The sequence below is a fragment of the Acinonyx jubatus genome, chromosome D3 (assembly GCF_027475565.1).
Source record: "Acinonyx jubatus isolate Ajub_Pintada_27869175 chromosome D3, VMU_Ajub_asm_v1.0, whole genome shotgun sequence".
NCBI lineage: Eukaryota > Metazoa > Chordata > Mammalia > Carnivora > Felidae > Acinonyx > Acinonyx jubatus.
This window is the reverse complement of record NC_069392.1, coordinates 39468460-39487957: the sequence shown is the minus strand read 5'-3', so window position 1 is coordinate 39487957 and position 19498 is coordinate 39468460. Positions and strand designations below refer to the sequence as shown.

At 41.1% G+C, this 19498-nt stretch overlaps 1 protein-coding gene across 1 annotated transcript; it reads left to right on the top strand.

Moving 5' to 3' along the window:
- The first annotated feature begins 1128 nt into the window (after window positions 1–1128).
- Window positions 1129–19245, top strand: LOC106971576 (myosin regulatory light chain 12B). Its single transcript, XM_027068597.2, has 4 exons — window positions 1129–1268; window positions 14283–14481; window positions 17495–17656; window positions 18752–19245. Exons 2-4 carry the CDS (start codon window positions 14298–14300, stop codon window positions 18922–18924), a joined length of 519 nt encoding a protein of 172 aa, XP_026924398.1. The 5' UTR covers window positions 1129–1268; window positions 14283–14297; the 3' UTR covers window positions 18925–19245.
- The last annotated feature ends 253 nt before the right edge of the window (window positions 19246–19498 follow it).

The following is a 19498-nucleotide window of genomic DNA, read 5'->3' as shown; positions in this document are numbered from 1 at the left end:
TACTCAGATTAAGACCACAGCATCAGCACCCCCCAGCATCTAGTAAATTTGTATTTACTAGAAATGCAAATTATTGCCTCGCCTTTGACCTATTGAATCTGAGTATCTGGGGATGGGGCTCAAGAATCTTTTACTAAGCCCTCCAGGTTTTGCTTACACACGCTGCTGTTTAAGAACTGCTATAGAGTGCTGAACACATGGTTCCTAATATCTAGGAATTTCTGATCAAAGATTTCTAGAATATAAAAGACTATTATTCCTCTCCCCAGCATCTGGCACACTTTCAGGCAGTAACAAGTGCTCAATAAAGGTTTGCTATTGGCTTATCCTCCATTACCCAGAAATAGTGGCATTCATCTATATTAGAATGAGGGAAGTGAAGGTTATAGGCACAAACTTGTGTAATGTAGCTTCGTGGTTTCCTGTTTTGACGAAGAGCATTTTATAAATGTGTGTGCGCGTAATTCTCTCATCTGTTGACCCAAGGAAAGCAAAAAACATTTTGAGCAAAACTTTCTTGTGGTTGTAAGGAGAATGAAACAGTTATAGGCTAGCCGTGGTCTGTAAGGCCATAAACCTTATAATTTGAAGGCTAAATGATAGAACTCTGGCTGGAGCTCCGTTGAAAAAGAAAGGGTTTTCCAGCGGGCAGGAGTCCGCCCCGCCGCCGCCCTCTTACCTTCCGCAGTTTTACGCGGGACGCACCCTAATTAGTTATTTTACTTCAAGTTCATATGGAACTACGCGAGCTGTATTTTCATGTGCCAACTGTGGGAGCCCAGCGTGGGAGGCCTTCGGCACCCGGGACCCCCCAAATCCTGGGGAACCGCGCCCCGCCCCACCCCACCCCACCGGGTCAAATTCCAAGCCCGGCCCGGCGCCCTGCAGCCCAGGAATGCGGAAGGGCCACGGGAACCCGCCGCACAAGGCGGGGGAGGAGGGCGGGCCGCGGGGCTACAGCCGCACGCAGGAGGGGAGGCAGCAGCCGATGCAACAGGCCACAGAAGGCAACTAAAGCCCAGGCTGTGTTCTTCGGCCGCAGCCTCGCTCCTCGGCCGACACAGCGGGCTTCGCTCGGTCCTGAGCGAGAACCCCTCTTGCATCCCCCCGTCCCGAGTTGGATCTCGCCGCGCCTTCCGGTGCGCTTTCCGGTCCACTTCTCGAGGCAGGAAGTGCCGGGCGCCGCCACTGTAGCACCACAGCCCAGCGATCGTCGCCGTCGCTCGTCGTCTCGCGCAGGGCAGACCGGGCTCTGGTGTCTGGCGGCGGTGAGTGGCGCTCGCCCCGGCGCGCGACATCCCTCGGGCCTCCCCCCTCGCCCCTCCCTTCCAGCCTCGCGCCCGCCGCTGGGACCCCGCCCCAATAGACCCGGACGCCGGGGACCGGGGGCTTCAGAACCTGTTGGGCTGGGCGAAGAGGGTTGATGAAGAGGCCCTGGCAGCGGCCGGGCCTGGGCCTGAACGTTGAGAGGCCGGGCAGCGCCAGGGCGGATGAAGCCGGGCTAGGGAGACGCCCTGCTGGAAGAGGTGGCTGGGTACCGGGCAGCGCGTAGACCGGCCCTGCGTCACCCGGGTGACTTCACACACCTAGTGCCTCCGACCTCCCCGCGGCCCCGCTGCCAGCACCTGCTCTGTGCCGCACCCAGGGCTGGATGCTTTGGTGGGTGCAGGAGTCTAGTGGTGCGTGCTTCTTTGCATTAGGTGAAGTGTCCACGGAAACTGTTAAGAGAACCTGTGCCGGAGTGCATGGTTGGTACAGGCTAAAATGGAACGATGCCCATAGGAGTTGTAACTCTCACTGTGTCTTGCATCTTGTAAAGATTCAGGTCATGCGTGTTGATGGAAGAAAAGGACAAATCACAAGTCAAGAAAGATTTCCTGAAGAAAAAAATCGTAACCTCCTTGAAGACCTTAAATTCAGCCCTAGGAGGTAGAACTGAAGTGTTTCTGGCAGGATCTGTGGTAGGAGGTAACAAGAGGAAAATCTCAAAAGGTGGGAATTGTGTTGGGTGAAAAGGAGACAGTGGGGAGACCAGCCTGAATGGAACAAGAACTATAATGAGTAATAGGTGGGTATAAGGGTAGATAGGTAGGTAAGTGAGACGTTTTTATGGATGTCTTGAAAACTTGGCCAGAAATAACAGATTATGTAAGAGGCATTAGGCAGTCATTTTGGATTCATTACTAAGGGAGTAATATGAAGAAAGGGGTGCTTAGAAAATTAGTTTGGCAGCCTTTGTTTAAGATGGATTTGAAATGGTCTTTTCGTAAGAGAAGAATCATAGCATTTTAGAATTCAAAAGAACCTTAAAGACTATCTTGTGAAATAGATGACTTGTCTTATAGATTATCTTTCATTTTATAATTGAGGACATTGAAACCCAGAGAAGCAAGATAATTTGCCCAAGGTCACTTGAAGGACTCACGTGTGCCTCTCATTTTCTTTGTAAGCATTAGGTGGACCCCACTGGGCCTCATAACTAAGTGCACAGCTTTTTGTTTGTTCAGGCACTGTTGAATGAAACAGCTTCTATATTGGATGGCTTGATGTTTGTTTATGCTTTAATGAGACTGAGTTTCGACAGGATAGACTGAAACTTCTGAAGGACAGATCCCCAGGTGAGGGTTGTGGGATTAGGAAAGATAAGAGGACTTAGAGCCCATAAATGGGGCTGATTGTCCCTCTCTTCTAGGATTCAAAGACGCCAAGTACCTAGGGATGCTTTTCATTGCCAGCAGCGTTGGGATCTTCCTTACTCTGCATCTTTGCTGTGTGGTGGCATTGCTTGTTACCCCCAGCTAGCTACCCATGTTTTCATGATAGAGAATTTGAGCTGTCTATATATAGGAGAAACGGGCTAGTGGTACAGCTCTGGAGCTAGACTTCCTGAGTACAGATCCTGAATTTAAACTCTACCATTTTCCAGGTGCTTGGGTGGCTCAATCAGGCATCTAACTCTTGATTTTGGCTCACGTCATGATCTCACAGTTCCTTAGTTCGAGCCTTGCTGTCAGGCTCTGCGCTGATAGCTTGGAGCCTGCTTGGGACTCTCTCTCTCTCTCTCTCTCTCTCTCTCTCTCTCTCTCTCTCTCACTCTCACTGCCTCTCCCCCACTTGCACTCTCTCTGTCTCTCTCTGTCTCAAAATAAATAAACTTTAAAATAAACTCTACCATTTTCTAGCTGTGTGGCTGCAGGCACAAATTGTTTATTCTCTTTGCCCTAATTCTCTCTTCTGAGAAATGGAAATAATAGCGCTTATAAGTTGTGAGGATTAAATATGTTAATACATGTGAAATGCTTAGACCAGTGCCTAGCACATACTTAGCACTCAATTATTGTCTGTTATTAGCATTGTTTCTTCCAGGCGTGGAACAGGGGGTAACTGGTAAGTTTTGTTGAGGATCTCTTGAGGAAAAGTCCAGTGGAGTTTATGCTGAACCATGGGTAAATCATAGAGAAAAGATTTATTTTAGGAGTAAGATCCAGGATCTACTTTATAATGAATATATGTATATGTAATTCTGTTTATGATAGGAAGGAAGCATATGTATGTATTTGCTTTACAAATATTTATGGAGCACATGCCAAGTGTAAGGCAGTCTACTATACCACACAATCCAAGGTAAAAAAGGCTAAACGCCATAAAAATGTATAGGTGAATGGCATGGCAAGAAAATACTACTGGGCAGTAATAAAAGAATAAATCACAGATAAATGCAACAAGATAGATGAATCTCAAAAATGTATTGAGTGAAAGAAGTGAGGCATATAGAATATACACTGTATAATTACATTTATAAGAATTTCAAAGACAACAAATTTATGGTTAAATTAATAAATTTCTGGTTTATAGAAATCTGAGCAATGGTTGCCTCTGGGAGAAGTCATTGACTTGGAAGGAACTTTCTGGAGTGATGTTAACATTTATAACTTGATTGGGATGGTGGTTAGATAAATGTTCACATTTACAAAAACTCATTTTTAAGATCTGTGCATTTCACCATACATACATTTCACTGCAATAAAACAAAATGATATGGGTGTTCAGGGGATGGAATGTTTACTGCCAACTGGGGTGATCATAAAACCCATAATTAAAAAATGACAGCATTATAACATGTGGTAAATACTAAAATATGTATGCTATGGGGAAAGTTTAGCTGGTACTAAGGAAAGCTGTAAAAATTGTGTTTGGCTCTTTAAAAAAATACATATAATAATTTATAGAACTGATTACATATTTGCCTAAATATGTAGCATAAAAACAATGACATGTCATTAAGTATATGAGCTTAATTTTGTGGACTATTCTAGCTTGATTATATACTAAATTCCCCCTTATGATTACTGTTTTCAGACCGTTGCTCATGTATCCAGTCATTTGATCCTCCTAATTAGCACCAACATTAGTCTTGACTACAATAATGACCATGGGAATCCATGAGAAATTTCTAAAGATTTTGTTAGACCTTGGTGAGCATGAGAATTGAATTGGAAATGACTTTAGCTTTTAGCAGAACTGCTCTCTGGTCTTTTGCATTTACTGTCAGGTCTCACCTTCTGCCTCTGCTTACAAATTGGTCTGGCTAAAAGGAGACCCCCTAAGTATCCTGACCCTAAGCGTCTCCACTACCATTCTCCTGTAGCTTGGCTAAAACTTGAACTCTTCATCATCCTTTTGCTCACAAAACCATCTTCTCCTTCCTCCCCAGTTACCTCTTTTTTTTTTTCTTTTTGTAAAGTAGGCTTCATGCCCAGCCGGGAGCCCAAACAACCTTGAGATCAAGACCTGAACTGAGATCAGGGGTCAGATGCTTAACCCACTGAGCCGCCCAGGTGTTCCCCCAATTACCTCATTTTGGTTTTTTGACCAGTACCTGAGAAAAGCACAATAGTTCAAAGATAGAGCTTTTCAGGAAACTCCAATTAGGAAACAAGAACTAGCAAAACAGCATAGGAATCAGAAGAACAGGATAGTGTTGATGGGAATGTTGAGGAAGTGGTGATTCTATTGAAGTTAAAAGAGGAACCCATAGAAGGGGTGCCTGGCTGGCTCAGTCAGAGCATGCAACTCTTGATCTCAGGGGGTCATGAGCTCAAGCCCCACGTTGGGGATAGCGATTACGTAAAAATAAAGAAACTTCCAGGGTGCCTGGGTGGCTCAGTCGGTTGGGCCTCCAACTTCAGCTTAGGTCATGATCTCACAGTTCATGAGTTCAAGCCCCACATCAGGCTCTGTTGACAGTGAGGAGCCTGAAGCCTGCTTCCAGTTCTGTATCTCCCTCTGTCTGCCCCTCCCGTGCTCATGTTCTGTCTCTGTCTCTCTCTCCCAAAAGTAAGTAAACATTAAAAAAAATTTTTTTAAATAAACTTAAAGTAAATAGTATTATGAGTAATTGTGAGCTAACATTTAAAAATCTAGATGGAATGGTTAAATTGCTAGAGAAATATTTTTTAAATGCCAAAAGTTAGGAGTGCCTGGTTGGCTTGGTAGAGCATGTGACTCTTGATCTCAGGGTTGTAGGTTCGAGCCCCGTGTTGGGTATAGAGATTCCTTTAAAAAAAAAAAAAAAAAAAAGGAACCCACAGAACTTGGAGAAATTGAATAGAAGGAATTAAAATTTTCTAACCAGGAATAGAAAGTTCTGTATCCAATGTAAACTTGACTATGGCCATAATTCTGAAATAAAGGCATTGTCCTATTTTAATATTAAAGAGGTCAAGGAAACACAGTGGCTTTTTTTAGTTTTCTAGTACTATATAACAAATTATCTCAAACTCAGCACCTTAAAAAAGCAATAGTTTCTGAGGATCTGGTATTCCAAGGCAGCTGAGCTAGTGGTTCTGAGTCTCATAAGGTTGCAATCCAGATGTCAGCCAGGTTTGCAGTCATCTGATGGAAGCCCAGTCTCCAAGATGGCTGACTCATATGGCTGGTAAGTTGGTATTGGCAGCTGAAGAACCAGACACAAGAAAAGCTCTCTGTCCTCCTATTTACCTAAAAGCAGGGCATAAATTTGCATAGGTGTCCTTCCTCCCCTGTCTACCAGGAAGGACAAAGGTTATTCTCAGGAGACAACGTTAGCCTCTTATCAGCAGAGAAAGCCCTGATTAAATCTACCTAACAAGCCTTACCCTGTTTGCTTGCTTTTCCTGGTAACCTTCCGTCACTAGCCTCTTCCCCTCACACACACCTGTCTTCTTTGTCTTCCGTTGAAGATGATATTTAAGCTATTTTCATTTTAAAAAAAAATTTTTTTAGACTGAGTTCTAAGCTACCTTTCTGAGTTGGCTTTTCCCTGGGTATCTCTGCTGTTACACATGTTAGTAAACTGTTTTCTTGTGAATATGTAATTACAGAAGTGGCAGCCAAGAACTCAAAAGGGTGGAAGGAAAATTATTTTACCTCTTTTCACAGGTCAACCCTTTCCACTGTTGGTGGGGACTGCGCAAGGGCATGAGAAATGTGGAGGCCCATCTTGAAGTTTGGCTACCACCGTAGCCAAGGAACAAGTTCAGATGCTCTCAGAGGCCAGGCCATCACATAAACAAATACCAACTGTGACAGGAAGATGTAGGGAGTAGTGGGGATTCCTCACTGAATACTCATTATCTACAGGAACTTACGAATGCCGGTCAATTGATTCTTTATCATACAGTTTTTCAAGACATCTGAAAGTTGTTTTTATTAAAGTAAACTTAAGCTTTTTACAATGTTGGCAAGCTAACTCAGTTACTGAAGAAGGCATTTAAAAAGGTAATCCCTGGGAGAAGTAAGTGAACCTCCCTGCGGACTGCATATAGTTTGGCAGCTGCCAGTTTGTGACTTCTGATCTACTTATTTTATTTTATAGATGAGGAAAGTGAGGCTCAGGAAAGCTAAAATGACCAAAGGTCATGTAACTAACTTGTGAATGACAGAACTAGAATTAGTGTCCAGCTCTCTAGCATCTCCATTAAAACATGACTAAGTTTTAAAAGAACTAAAAGAAACTCGATGCGTAAATAACCAGTGCCTTGTAAATGGTTAACTCATTGGTGCTCAACCCTCCTAAATGGAATCACCTGATGCATTTTTTTAAATTACAAATTCCTGGGCACCACCCATCATCATTCAGTTTCAGTTAGACCAGACTAGGACTTAGGCATCAGTTCTTTTTAAACTTCCAGGGTGATTCTAATGTGCAGCCAATATTGAAACCAGAAGGTTAACTGTTGTGAGAGACAGATTCATTTGTCATATGGCGACAGCCCCTAGCTGACTTAAGGTATAAAGAAGGAACCCTTAAAGGAATGTCAAGGAAGTCCTAGGTAGCTGGCAGAATATGCTTCATAAAAGCCAATAAAGTCATATAGGCTGGATAAAGTTCACAAGCAATTTCTGCTTATTAGTAGTGATTATCATGCCCAAGTTTTGATTTACGCAACAGTATCGCAGGTGATTTTGCAGACATTTAGATCATTATCTAAATATGTTGACACCACAGCCACATATACCAGTGTTCCTGTATCCCAACCCTTATAAGTTCTGTGAACACTACATACACCTTTAGTTCACTCTATATGAGAAATTTACAAAAATAATGACATATTTAAAGAGGAAGTGAGAAGTATTTACTGCTGTTGATGGTTCTTCATTAAATTACATGCTGGTTTATATGAGGGGTTTTTTTTGCTTTTTTTTTTTTTTTTGTAATTACAGTTTAAGAGTGGAGTTTGGTTGTTGTTTCCTGCTTAACATTTATAAGTTGAACATTAACTTGACAGTCCTAGATAAAGGTTTCAAGCCTTACCTATGATGTCAAACCAAGACCATAACTGACAGGAAATATTGTCACTTGTTTAAACCTACATTGCAGTTCCCGTTTCACTGTGCAATTCTGTCCTGTACATTGGTTTCTCCAGTATCGTCTGAATTTATTAGAAAACTCAAGGATTTGAATTCAGAGGAAAGTCACTGCTCAGAAATCAGTGTTAGATTGCATTGGTCATACTGAAAGTTTTTTATATTTTGTGGTAAGTTCAAGGGGCACCTGGGTGTCTCAGTCACTTAAGCATCTGACTCTTGATATCTGCCCAGCTGGTGATCTCGCTATGGTGAAATCAGGTTCTGTGTCAGGCTGAGCATGGAGCCTGCTTGGGGTTCTCTCTCTCCCTCTCTCAAATAAATAAACTTAAAAAAAAAATTGTGGTAAATTAAAAATATCTAAAAGAATATTTAGTACAAAGTGAAAAATACAAAGTTAGAAATAGCCTTCAATAAATGGGGCTTGGCTCCCAGGTCTGCCACTAGGTGGCCTTGGGAAAGTTATTTAATTGCTTTGATCTTCAGTTTCTACATTTGTGAAGCAGGCGTGTTAAGTTTAATGCACATAATGTGCCTACCATATGAGTCACTCAATAAATGGAATGGAGCCATAAGTTGAGTAGACCTTTAATTTTCTCCTTGGTCTTAAAGCATTTGGGGCTGGAAAAGTAGCAAGAACAAAAATATATAAGGTAACAAACTGCGTGGTGCCGTGGACACATACAAGCAGTTTGGTGTTACTGAAGGAAAAGTACAAAGCAGAGAATGGCTAGAGATAAGGCTGGAAAGGTCATTCTAGAGTATGGAAAGGAGGACCTTGTGTACCATGCTTAAGAACTTGTATTCTGTACTGTATGCAGTGGACAGCCAAAGATTTTTAAGGGAAAGATAAGGTCATATTCATATTCATGTGTTAGACACCACTGGCTGGAATTTAAAGGGCAGTTTAGAGGGATGAAGAAGCAAGAAGATAGGTTAGTTGGCCATAGAAATATATATATTTTTAAGTTTATTTATTTGACAGAGGCAGAGACAGCATGAGTTGGGGAGGGGCAGAGAGAGAATCCCAAGAAAGCTCCGCACTACCAGCAGAGCCCGACATGGGGCTAGAACTCACGCAACCAATATCATGACCTGAGCTGAAACCAAGAGTCGGACGCTTAACTGACTAAGCCACCCAGGCACCCCAACATAGAAATATTCTACACAGAGATAATGAAGGCCCAGTTTAGGGTGGTGGGAGAGGAAAGAGGAAGATGAGCAAATCTGAGAAATATTTAAGAGGTAGGGCTTGATTCATCAGGAAGAGGGATGAGTTGGGGATGACTCCTAAGTTTTTGGCTTGGTGAGTAGGTAAATGACAGAAAACTAAGAATTTAGAAGTGGGAAGATAATGAATTCACTTTTCAACACATTGATTATGAGTGTCTGTGGGATGTCCAAATGAGTGCCTTTCACAAGCAGTTGGACGTTGGAGTCTGTAGCCAAGGGAGAGGTCAGGCCTGGTGATACAGATTTGGGAGCCATTGAATGTTGTCAGACCAGTGAGAGTTGATGAGATCATCCAAGGAAAGCAGAATGGAAAGAATTTTAATAAGCCATGGACTGCTAGAATATTGGGAAACATGAATACCTAGGTGAGTGGAGAAGATAAGAGCCTAACAAGAAAATGGAAGAGGACCAATCATAGAAATAGAACTGAGAGAAGAGTAAGTTGGTATCACCAAGTCAACCAAGTATTTAACATAAACAAACCTCTCCAGTATAACATTTAGGAGTTTCCCTCCTGAGAGTGATGAGGTTTTGGGGTGGGGTTTGTGAGGTTTGGAGCCAGTGGACAAGAAAAAATTCTTGAAGTCTTTGGTGCAAAAAGGTGATTTTATTAAGGCATGGGGACAGGGCCTGTGCATTGTAAGTGTGGGGGGTTATGGGTTTATGGAGTTGGGGTAGAGGGAGTTTCCAAAGAGACTTTCACATACTAAAGACTTACTGGAGGGGCGCCTGGGTGGCTCAGTCGGTTAAGCGGCCGACTTCGGCTCAGGTCATGATCTCGCGGTCCGTGAGTTCAAGCCCCGCGTCGGGCTCTGTGCTGACAGCTCAGAGCCTGGAGCCTGTTTCGGATTCTGTGTCTCCCTCTCTCTGACCCTCCCCCATTCATGCTCTGTCTCTCTCTGTCTCAAAAATAAATAAACGTTAAAAATAAATAATAAATAAATAAAAATAAAGACTTACTGGAGGCCTAGCTATTATTGTCAACCTAAGGTTGTTTTTCCCTCTAGCAAAGCATTAACATTAAGTCGCAGGGAGTTCCTGGACTTCAGGCTATGATGGGGTTGCCTTTTTCTGGTAAACTAGTGGGGACTCTTATCAGTTTAACCATTTGAGTGTTTTTTGTTTGTTTATTTTTGGGTTTTTTGTCCTTTCCTTGTTTTGGGTAGCCTGGAGTGTCCAAGGAGTATCATACATGTCCCACCTGGGTGGGGGGCAGGGGGGAGCTGTTGGCCTGCACTTTGCCCTCAGCTTGCCCCATGTTACTTCATCAGGAGTGGAAGGTATACAAGGTTGGGAACCTTGCATTCTCTTTCCATTTTGGACAGTTCATTTCTACTGTTACTGTTCACCAAGGCCAAGAGGGATAAAATGGTGTCAGAGACAGCAGAGGGATCCAATGAGTTAGACTGGATTTGGCAGTTTGAAAGCAGTTGCAGTAGAGGGGAGAAAAGCCAGATTGTGGTGGGTTGAGAGTGAGTGGGAAGTGAGAAAGTAGAGAAAGCCAAGATACTTATCTCAGAAGAAAAGGAGAAAGAGGAATGTATTTTCTTTTGGGGATAGAGTTCTTTTGAGATTGATTGTTTTGCTACAACTTGGCTTCACTCTTCAGCTGATATTTTATTATCAGCTCATATTTTATGTGCGTATGTGTGTAGTGTCCATAGGTACCTTATATGTGTATAAATGTGTACTATTTAAAATGTGTACTATTTTAACATGAGGTAATGAAAAATTTTTTTAATTCTTTTTAATGTTTATTTTTGAGAGAGAGGCAGAGAGAGAGGGAGACACAGAATCTAAAGCAGGCTCCAGGCTCCGAGCTGTCAGCACAGAGCGTGATGTGGGGCTTGAACCCACTAACCGTGAGATAATGACCCGAGCCAAAGTCGGATGCTTAACTGACTGAACCACCCAGGCGCCCCAGGAAGAAAAAAAAAAAAAAAAACTTTTAAAAGAAACTGTGGTGTTATATTGAGCCTATTATCTGCTCTGTAGCATATTTTGATTAGGGTCATTTAGTGAATTGCTCTTGTCTTTCGCTTTCCTTCCCTGTTTCCTTCACTCTAGGGGTCAGACTTGGCTCACTATCTAAGGGCTTTTCCAGCCTTGTTGGTTACTTCCCCATTCTCTCTCACAGGCATTTCCCCTAATAAAAAAATTTTGCGTGTTTAATCTCATCTTGGCAGCAGCTTCCTGAACTCCAAATAAGCTTCAGAAATGCTTAAATATTTTGGGTAGCTGTAAGGTTAGCATGACACAACCAATTTTTTTTTTTTAATAAAAATTTACTCTTTGGGAGTTTTTTCTCAGTGACTATTACAAACATAATTTGTGGATACTGAGAGAACTAATTCTTGCCTTCCTATTTACTGTCTTATGTACATATTATGACTTGAAGAAATAGAATCTTAGGATTTTTAGCATGAAAAAATTTTGATCCAACAGTTTTGGAATGGGAAGAAGAATTAAAGCATAGTCAAGTGCCTTGCTGGTGGACCACATTCTGTCTCTAACCTTCAATATAACTAAGCTGAAATAAGCTAAGTTATAGGACAGAAGAGAAAATTAACATTTATTCAGGACAAGTATGTGGGGTAGGGAAGGAGTTGGAATGTTAGAATGAGAAACTCTAAGGCTGATGTACTTCAACCTGCACCACTAAGCCAAGCTTTAGAATACCCACTGGTGTATATTTTTGAATTGAAAAAAGAAAAGTAAACAATGTAGATTAAAAGTCCAAGACTCGAGCATGCAACTCTTGATCTCAGGGTTGTGAATTCAAGCCCCACATTGAGTGTAGAGATTACAATCTTAAAAACAGTACCAAAAAAATTAAGTCTAAGACTAAAAGTCCTAGAGACCCAGGTCCAAAATTGCCTTGGTCAGCCATTGTCCCATCTAGTCATCTGCTTTCACACTATGGGGCTACAGAATTAGAGAACAGTCCCCAAGACCACCCTCATTTCTGACACTGGTTGCAAGTTTGGGTCCCCAAGACAACCCTTAGTTTTGATAATTGCTAGGATTCACAGAACTCATTAAAAGCTGTTATACTGTTAGTTATGGTTTATTACAGTAAAAGGGTTCAGATTGAAATCAGCCAAGGGAAGAGATGTATGTTGCATAGTCCAGGAGGGTTCCAAATGCAGAGCCCCCAGTTGTCCTCTTCCTTGGACAGTGTTGACCCCTCCTGGCAATAAGATGTGACAATATGCATGATGTATTGCCAACTAGGAAGGCTTATTTTGATCTCTGATATCCATAGTTTTTACTGGGGCTCTATCACATAAATACTGTCAGCTGCTCTGTGGCTGACCTCAGTCTCCAGCCCCTTAAGTGGTCAAACTGATAACACATGACCCAAAGCCCCCACAATAAATTACATTATTAGGCTGTCTGATATGACCCAAGACCCTGATATCAGCAGGACATTCCACAGGCTTAGAGATTACCTCCCAGGAGCAGAGGGAAAAGGCCAAGACTCTCTTTGAGCAAAATTGTTTACTACACAGGGCCATTGATTTTATATTTTAACCTAAATAATACCTATCTCATAGGGCAATTGTGAAGATGGAATAAGACATTGGATTGAAAAATGGCTCTGGTGCCTCTGGGTTTTCCAAGATAATATGTAGCTAGTAATGGTGGAGCTGAGATTTGAACTCAGGACTTTCTAATCCCAAAGCTGATAGTATTTTTGTGTTACGTTTATCTACATTATTTGAAACTGCAAATAAAAAATGGAATGAAATGTGTTTATTCTATTTGACATTTATGGGGTGCTTGGGTGGCTCAGTCAGCTAAACGTCCGACTTCAGCTCAGGTCATGAACTCGAGCCCCACATTGGGCTCTGTGCTGAGAGCTCAGAGCCTGGAGCCTGCTTCAGATTTTGTGTCTCCGTCTCTCTCTGCCCCTCCCCCACTCATGCTCTGCCTCTCTCTCTGTCAAAAATAAACAAACATTAAAAAAAAAAATGACTTTAAATTATTGGTGGCTTTCAATAGAGTGTTGGAGGCTGCCACCAAAGCCATATTACAGAGAATTGAGGAGTGATTGAAAAGATGAGAAAATGAAAATAGTTGAGTATTACACTGGTATTCTAAAAGTTTTGTCAAAGGAAAGGAGAAATGTCAAAGGAAGGGATGCAAGATTGAGTCGTAGGTTTTGGGATGCCTGGCTGGCTCAGTCAGTAGAGCATGTGACTCTTGATCTTAGGGTCCTGAGTTCGAGCCTCACGTTGGGCATAGAGATGACTTTTAAAAAGTAATGAAAAAAGAGTAGCTTTTGATAATTTTTTAAAGATGAGAGCCTTTGAACATGTACCATACAGTGACTATACTAGTCTCTACAAATGTCCTCTCATTTAAGTCTCACTTACACTGAACTAGAGGCTGTGTTTTGCTGTAAAACTGAAGATCGAGTGAGCTTCCCTGGTTTCCACACTGTTTTAAAAAACCAAGACTCAGAGAGTTTATGCAATATTGGTAGTAAAATGGAGTAAAAAGAAGAGTGCCTATTGTATAGGATTGTTATGAGGATTCAATGGGACAGTCCTTGTAAAAAGTAAAATGTCAGCTTTGGAGCATTTCTCTTTAGGAGAGCCCCAAACCCTCTTAACGGTGCTTGGCACATAGTAAGCTACTCAGTAAATGCTGGCTATTGGTATGTATTTTTAAACTAATTTCCACTCAATAAAAATGGGTTTCATGGAATTTGGGGACAACCTATATAATGATTTCTGTTTCTTAAAATTTTCAAAACTGCTTTTTTCCTAGCCATTTAACTGTCACATTGGAAATAAAGCTTTTATTTATGTATATGTATTCTTACCCAATTGAAGTAATAATTCTACAGTAACCTATTTTTACTCACTGGGGTGCCTGGGTGGCTCAGTTGGTTAAGTATCTGACTCTTGATTTCTGCTCAGGTCATGATTTCATGGTTCGTGGGGTCAAACCCTACATCAGCACAGAGCCTACTTGGGAGTCTCTCTCTCTCTGTCTCTCTCTCTCTTTCCCCCATGCTCTCTCCCTGCCCCTCCCCACTCACACCCTCCCCCCCCCCCCACCGTCACTCTCCCTCGAAATAAATATTCTTTTTAAAAGATATTTTTACTTGCTAACTTTTAGGTGTTACAGGTTCTTTTTTGTTTTATGTTTTATGCATTCTCCTTTGCTTTGTTTCTTCTTTTTAACTCTAGAATTAAATAGCCACCATGTCAAGCAAAAAGGCAAAGACCAAGACCACCAAGAAGCGTCCCCAGCGCGCAACATCCAACGTGTTCGCCATGTTTGACCAGTCACAGATTCAGGAATTCAAAGAGGCCTTCAACATGATTGATCAGAACAGAGATGGTTTCATTGACAAGGAAGATTTGCATGATATGCTTGCTTCTCTAGGTAGACTTTTATATCCTTAATATGCCCACTTCCCCAAAATAATAATTCAGTGTTTTCTGAATTATTTTTTGCATCATGAGTAAGTATTCCTCGAAGGCTTATTGAGAGATGTCTGGGTGGGAAGTGCCATGTTGGGATTGGCCAGTCATAAGAGGATTTTATTTATAACTTTTTTATAATTGAAGAAAATAAAATGTAAAAATAACAAGATTTAAAGCAAACATAAACTGCCCTCTGGTTGTCTGGGCACCTTACTTGGTTTTATGGGTGTTAATTTATTATTCCTTGTATGATTTTGTTGTTTGTTATGATCTTAAAAAGAAAGATGGGAGGGAAGGTCTTCCATGTTCTATCCCAAGTCAGCAGTGATTTTACAGTTGGAAATGGCAAACCTAGGAGTTCTCTATAGACTGGGCAAGGAAGGGAGTGCAGGTCACAGATAGCCTACAGTTAGGCTCTGTCTGCACTCTGGAGTTTTCTTATGCTTGACTGTTAACCAGAACAGGGGCCACAGGGCAAAAAAATGGGGGTGTTATTTTTTTCCCTCTTAGTAACACAACATAATTTTGTTCCTCTATTTTATTTTTTTTTTCTGATATATTATTTTGAAAAAAATACTTTTTAAGATTTTATTTTTAAGTAATCTGTATGCCCAACGTGGGGCTTGAACTCATGATGCCAAGATCAAGAGGTACATGCTCAAAAAAAAAAAAAAAAGAAGTTGCAATGCTCTTTTGTCTGAGCTAGCCAGGAGTCCCTATTTTGAAAATTTTTAAGCCTGCAAAAAGTTGAAAGAACAGTGTAATGAACATGCATACACCCTTTACCTAGATGCACCAATAGTTAACATTTTGCAACATTTTCTTTAGTCAGAGTGAGAGTAGAATCAGGATACTAAACTAAGTTGTTGCCTTGGAGGTAGTTTGGATCCCAGTGCTTTTCACACTCAAAATAGCTAAGTGTATGCTTTTTGGGCGCACCACTAGTGAAGAAGGCCACAGAAGAAAACTGAAGGACTTAGTTGTATTACAAAGATTGAACACTCAAACCTGTGCCCTCTCATAATAGATGCTCAGTTAATCTTTGTTGGATGAGTGAGGGAAGGTAGAGTAAGAGGCTGACTTTAGGGCCTTCCATTTTGGGGAGCCCCATGCCTTTAAAGATACGTATTTATTTATCTTTCAGATCAACAAATTATATTGGGTGCCTTGAATGGGTTCATAGGTGCTTAGCCTAAACCAATTCATTTTTAATCCCCGTGTCTTTCCTGTACCCATGTTCTCTTGACACCTTTGGGTTAGACTTTTTCCCCAAAAATTGGGGCAAGAGAGTTGAATTAAACTTGAAGGTAGAAAAGTAGATCTTTTTAGCTCCTTTCACTGACTCAGTGAATCTTAAAATTAATTTTGGGCTAATTTTTGTATTGGTATGTTGAATAGGTGTAATGAGTGAGACAAGTAATCTATAGTAAGACAGATGCCAACTTGGCATTCATATTTCGCCCAAACTCCCAGGATGAAAACTATGTATGAACCACAGTTCTAGATTTGATTGTTAGCACTTAGTTGGGTATAATATTCTCCTTAGATATGAACATCTAACTTAAGATATTCTTTTCATAGAGAATCAGTACAAACAATGTTGGGAGGGACTTTTCAGAAACCAAGTTTAACCAGTCCATTTTACAGATCAAAAAAATAAACCCTAGACAACTGCCTCCTTTTCTCAAGTAACAAAGCTAGTGGCAGAACTGGGATTCAAACCCACAATTCTAGATGCTTCCTTCTTTCACAGCTACTTTTCCTATACCATGGGGGGGCCTCACAAATGCCTGGACAAAGAGGAGCCCTTTGTTATTCCTACCGTGACTGGCCCTTCCCAGGGGACTTTCTCCTAACTTCAAAGGAAGGGTCAGGGGAATCTCCCTCCATGGGGAGAAGCATTCTTGGAACCGAGATTAAGATTTCCCATTATGAGCAATACTAAACTAGTTCTGCCATATGAGTAAACAGCATTTGCATATATGTCTGGCCACTGAGTAATAGATACTATTGTTAAAAATGAGTATCTATTTTTAGATAGATTCTAAGCCTATTTTAGATAGGATTCTAAGCCAACCTAGTAGTTTTAGCTTAAATGACCAACTTATAAATAAAATTTTTGAAAATACTAATTCATGGGCAACTGTGCCACAATTGGAAATATGAATATTTCAAGACGCCTTGGTGGCTCAGTCGGGTAAGCATCTGACTTCAGTTCAGGTCGTGATCTCATAGTTTATGAGTTCAAGCCCCACATCGGGCTCTCTGCTGTCAGCGCTGAGCCCGCTTCAGATCCTCTGTCCCCCGTCCTCCCTGCCTCTCTCTCAAAAATAAACATTTAAAAAAAGAAATATGAATTATTTCAAATTTTTAAACAACTGGCATTGAAATGCCCTGATGGACCTTTAACATTATCAACATTCAAGATGTAAAACTGTGGCATTGCCTGGTTCATGGGTTCAGGTGCTTGTTTTTCTTTTTTTGTTTGTTTGTTTGTTTTTAGAAAGGGTGCTAGCATGTAAGCAACAAAGGGGCAGAGGGAGAGGGAGAAAGAGAGAATCCCAAGCAGGTGCCACGTCTAGTGCAGAGCCTGATGCAGGGCTCAATCTTACCACTGTAAGATCTTGACCTGAGTTGGAATCAGAAGTCCAGTGCCTAAGTGAGCCACCCAGGTGCCCCTCTGGTGCTTGTTTTTGATGAAAAATAGTGAAGGAAAAGTTGCAGAAAGTATCAATGAATGAAAAACATGCAACCTAAGCCCACAATACATTTTTATAATGATGTATCAAAGATTTTTTTACTTTGTCAAAAATTTGTCTTTTTAAAATGTCCTTATTGCAAGTTAATTGAAAAAAATAGTTTCATGTGATGATGATGTAACTTAAAAATATGCTGGGAGCGTAACAATAACAAATAATTATGTGTTGAAATGAGTTCTTTGTCCTTTAATGTTAAAATGTAAAATCTTACAGGGAAGAATCCAACCGATGCATACCTTGATGCCATGATGAATGAGGCTCCAGGGCCCATAAATTTCACCATGTTCCTTACAATGTTTGGTGAGAAATTAAACGGCACAGATCCAGAAGATGTCATCAGAAATGCTTTTGCTTGCTTTGATGAAGAAGCAACTGGTGAGTGCTCTTTGTTCATGCCCACCCTCATTCCAGACTATATGAAATACTTCTTAGGAAATGAAAAAACCAAGTAAAATATAACTGTATTTATTTATTTATTTATTTATTTATTTAAGTTTATTGATTTTGAGAGAGAGAAAGAGTGCGGTTGAGATAGGGGCAGAGAGAGAGGGAGAGAGAGCATCCAAGTAGACCCTGCACTGTTAGCACAGAGCCCGACATGGGGCTCAACCCACAAACCACAAAATCATGACCTGAGCTGAAGTCGGACACTTAACCGACTGAGCCACCCAGGCGCAACCCCCCCCCTTTTTTTTGAATAAAATATAACTTTAAAAAAAAATGAATCAACTATCATTTATAGTAGGACAGTATGACTGAGAATGGGTAGGTCACAGGTATGTGGGTCATAAAGCTCCCGGTTTGAGGTGTTAATCTTTGAATTTGGTTCTGAGCTTCCTGAAAGCCAAATGGAGAATTGTCTGTTGAATAGTATTTCTTAGACAATAAAAACTACTTTTCAAGAGACTGCCGGTCTCTCCAAAAATTATAGGGAACTAACTTGAACAATTAAAATATTTTTTTCTCTCTCATTTTAAATCATAAAGCCTAGCTATTCACATTTTCTTACTCCTCTCCTTTTCCCCTTTCCTTTCCATTAACCGTCTCCTCAGCCACCCACACACTTCCTCAGATGTACCTTGCAACCTCCTTCCTGCTTTCGTCTCCAGACTTGTCATAACCGCACTACCCCTCTGGCACATTTGGTCTTGGCCGGTACTGTCCATTTTTCTGGGCAACTGCCTTTTTGTTTTCCTTTACATCTCTGAAATACAGAGGGTTTTTGTTTTCCTCCTCTAGAGAAAAACACTTGCTTCAAATTAATTGTGCAAGCATTATAACCTATAAACTGAGCCTTTAAAATGAAAGAACTCTCAAAGATGATATAGTTACATATTGCCTTAGTTCGCTAGTTTCTTTTGTTCACATAAACGTGGATATTCTGAAATATTTTGTAACACTGACCTAGCTTAGAAATGAACCATTCAGTGCCAGGAAGTGTTCGTGACTCCCGTTTCTACTGCCTTCCAGGCACCATCCAGGAAGACTACCTGAGAGAGCTGCTGACAACGATGGGAGACCGGTTTACAGATGAGGAGGTGGACGAGCTGTACAGAGAAGCGCCTATCGACAAAAAGGGGAATTTCAATTACATCGAGTTCACGCGCATCCTTAAACATGGAGCAAAAGACAAAGATGATTGAAAGAACTTCAGCTAAAACCTTCCAATTGCTTTGTCTTCCCCTGTTTTATCTCCCAGACACTGTCCCCCACCCGCATAGACCTGTTGCATGCAACTTCGTTTCACAGCTTTGCCTCTTTTTTTGATGTATTTATTCTAGACCTTTCTGCCATTTAGCACTTGTATAATCAGACTGCAAGTGGGGTTGAGGTTGTAAATTGTTCTGAAAAAGAGATTGCGAATAAAAATCAACAAATGTGAAAGCCCAGGAAAATATATCCGGTATTTCTGGTTTTGCTGGATTTTTACATTTTTATATAATAAAACACTATTTTGAAATAAAGATTATGGTGACTCAAATGGAATATAATGGAAAGTAGTTGGGGCAGTCTTTTTTTTTTTTTTTCAGATTTTCAAGTTCACAGATTTCAAATTTCATGGTAAAGCTGATTTTTCAGTTGTGTGGGACAATGTTCTTCAGAACTTAAAAAAAAATTTTTTTTTTAATGTCTATTTATTTTTGAGATAGAGAGAGACACAGAGTGTGAGTGGGGGAGGATCAGAGAGAGAGGGAGACACAGAGTCCGAATCGGGCT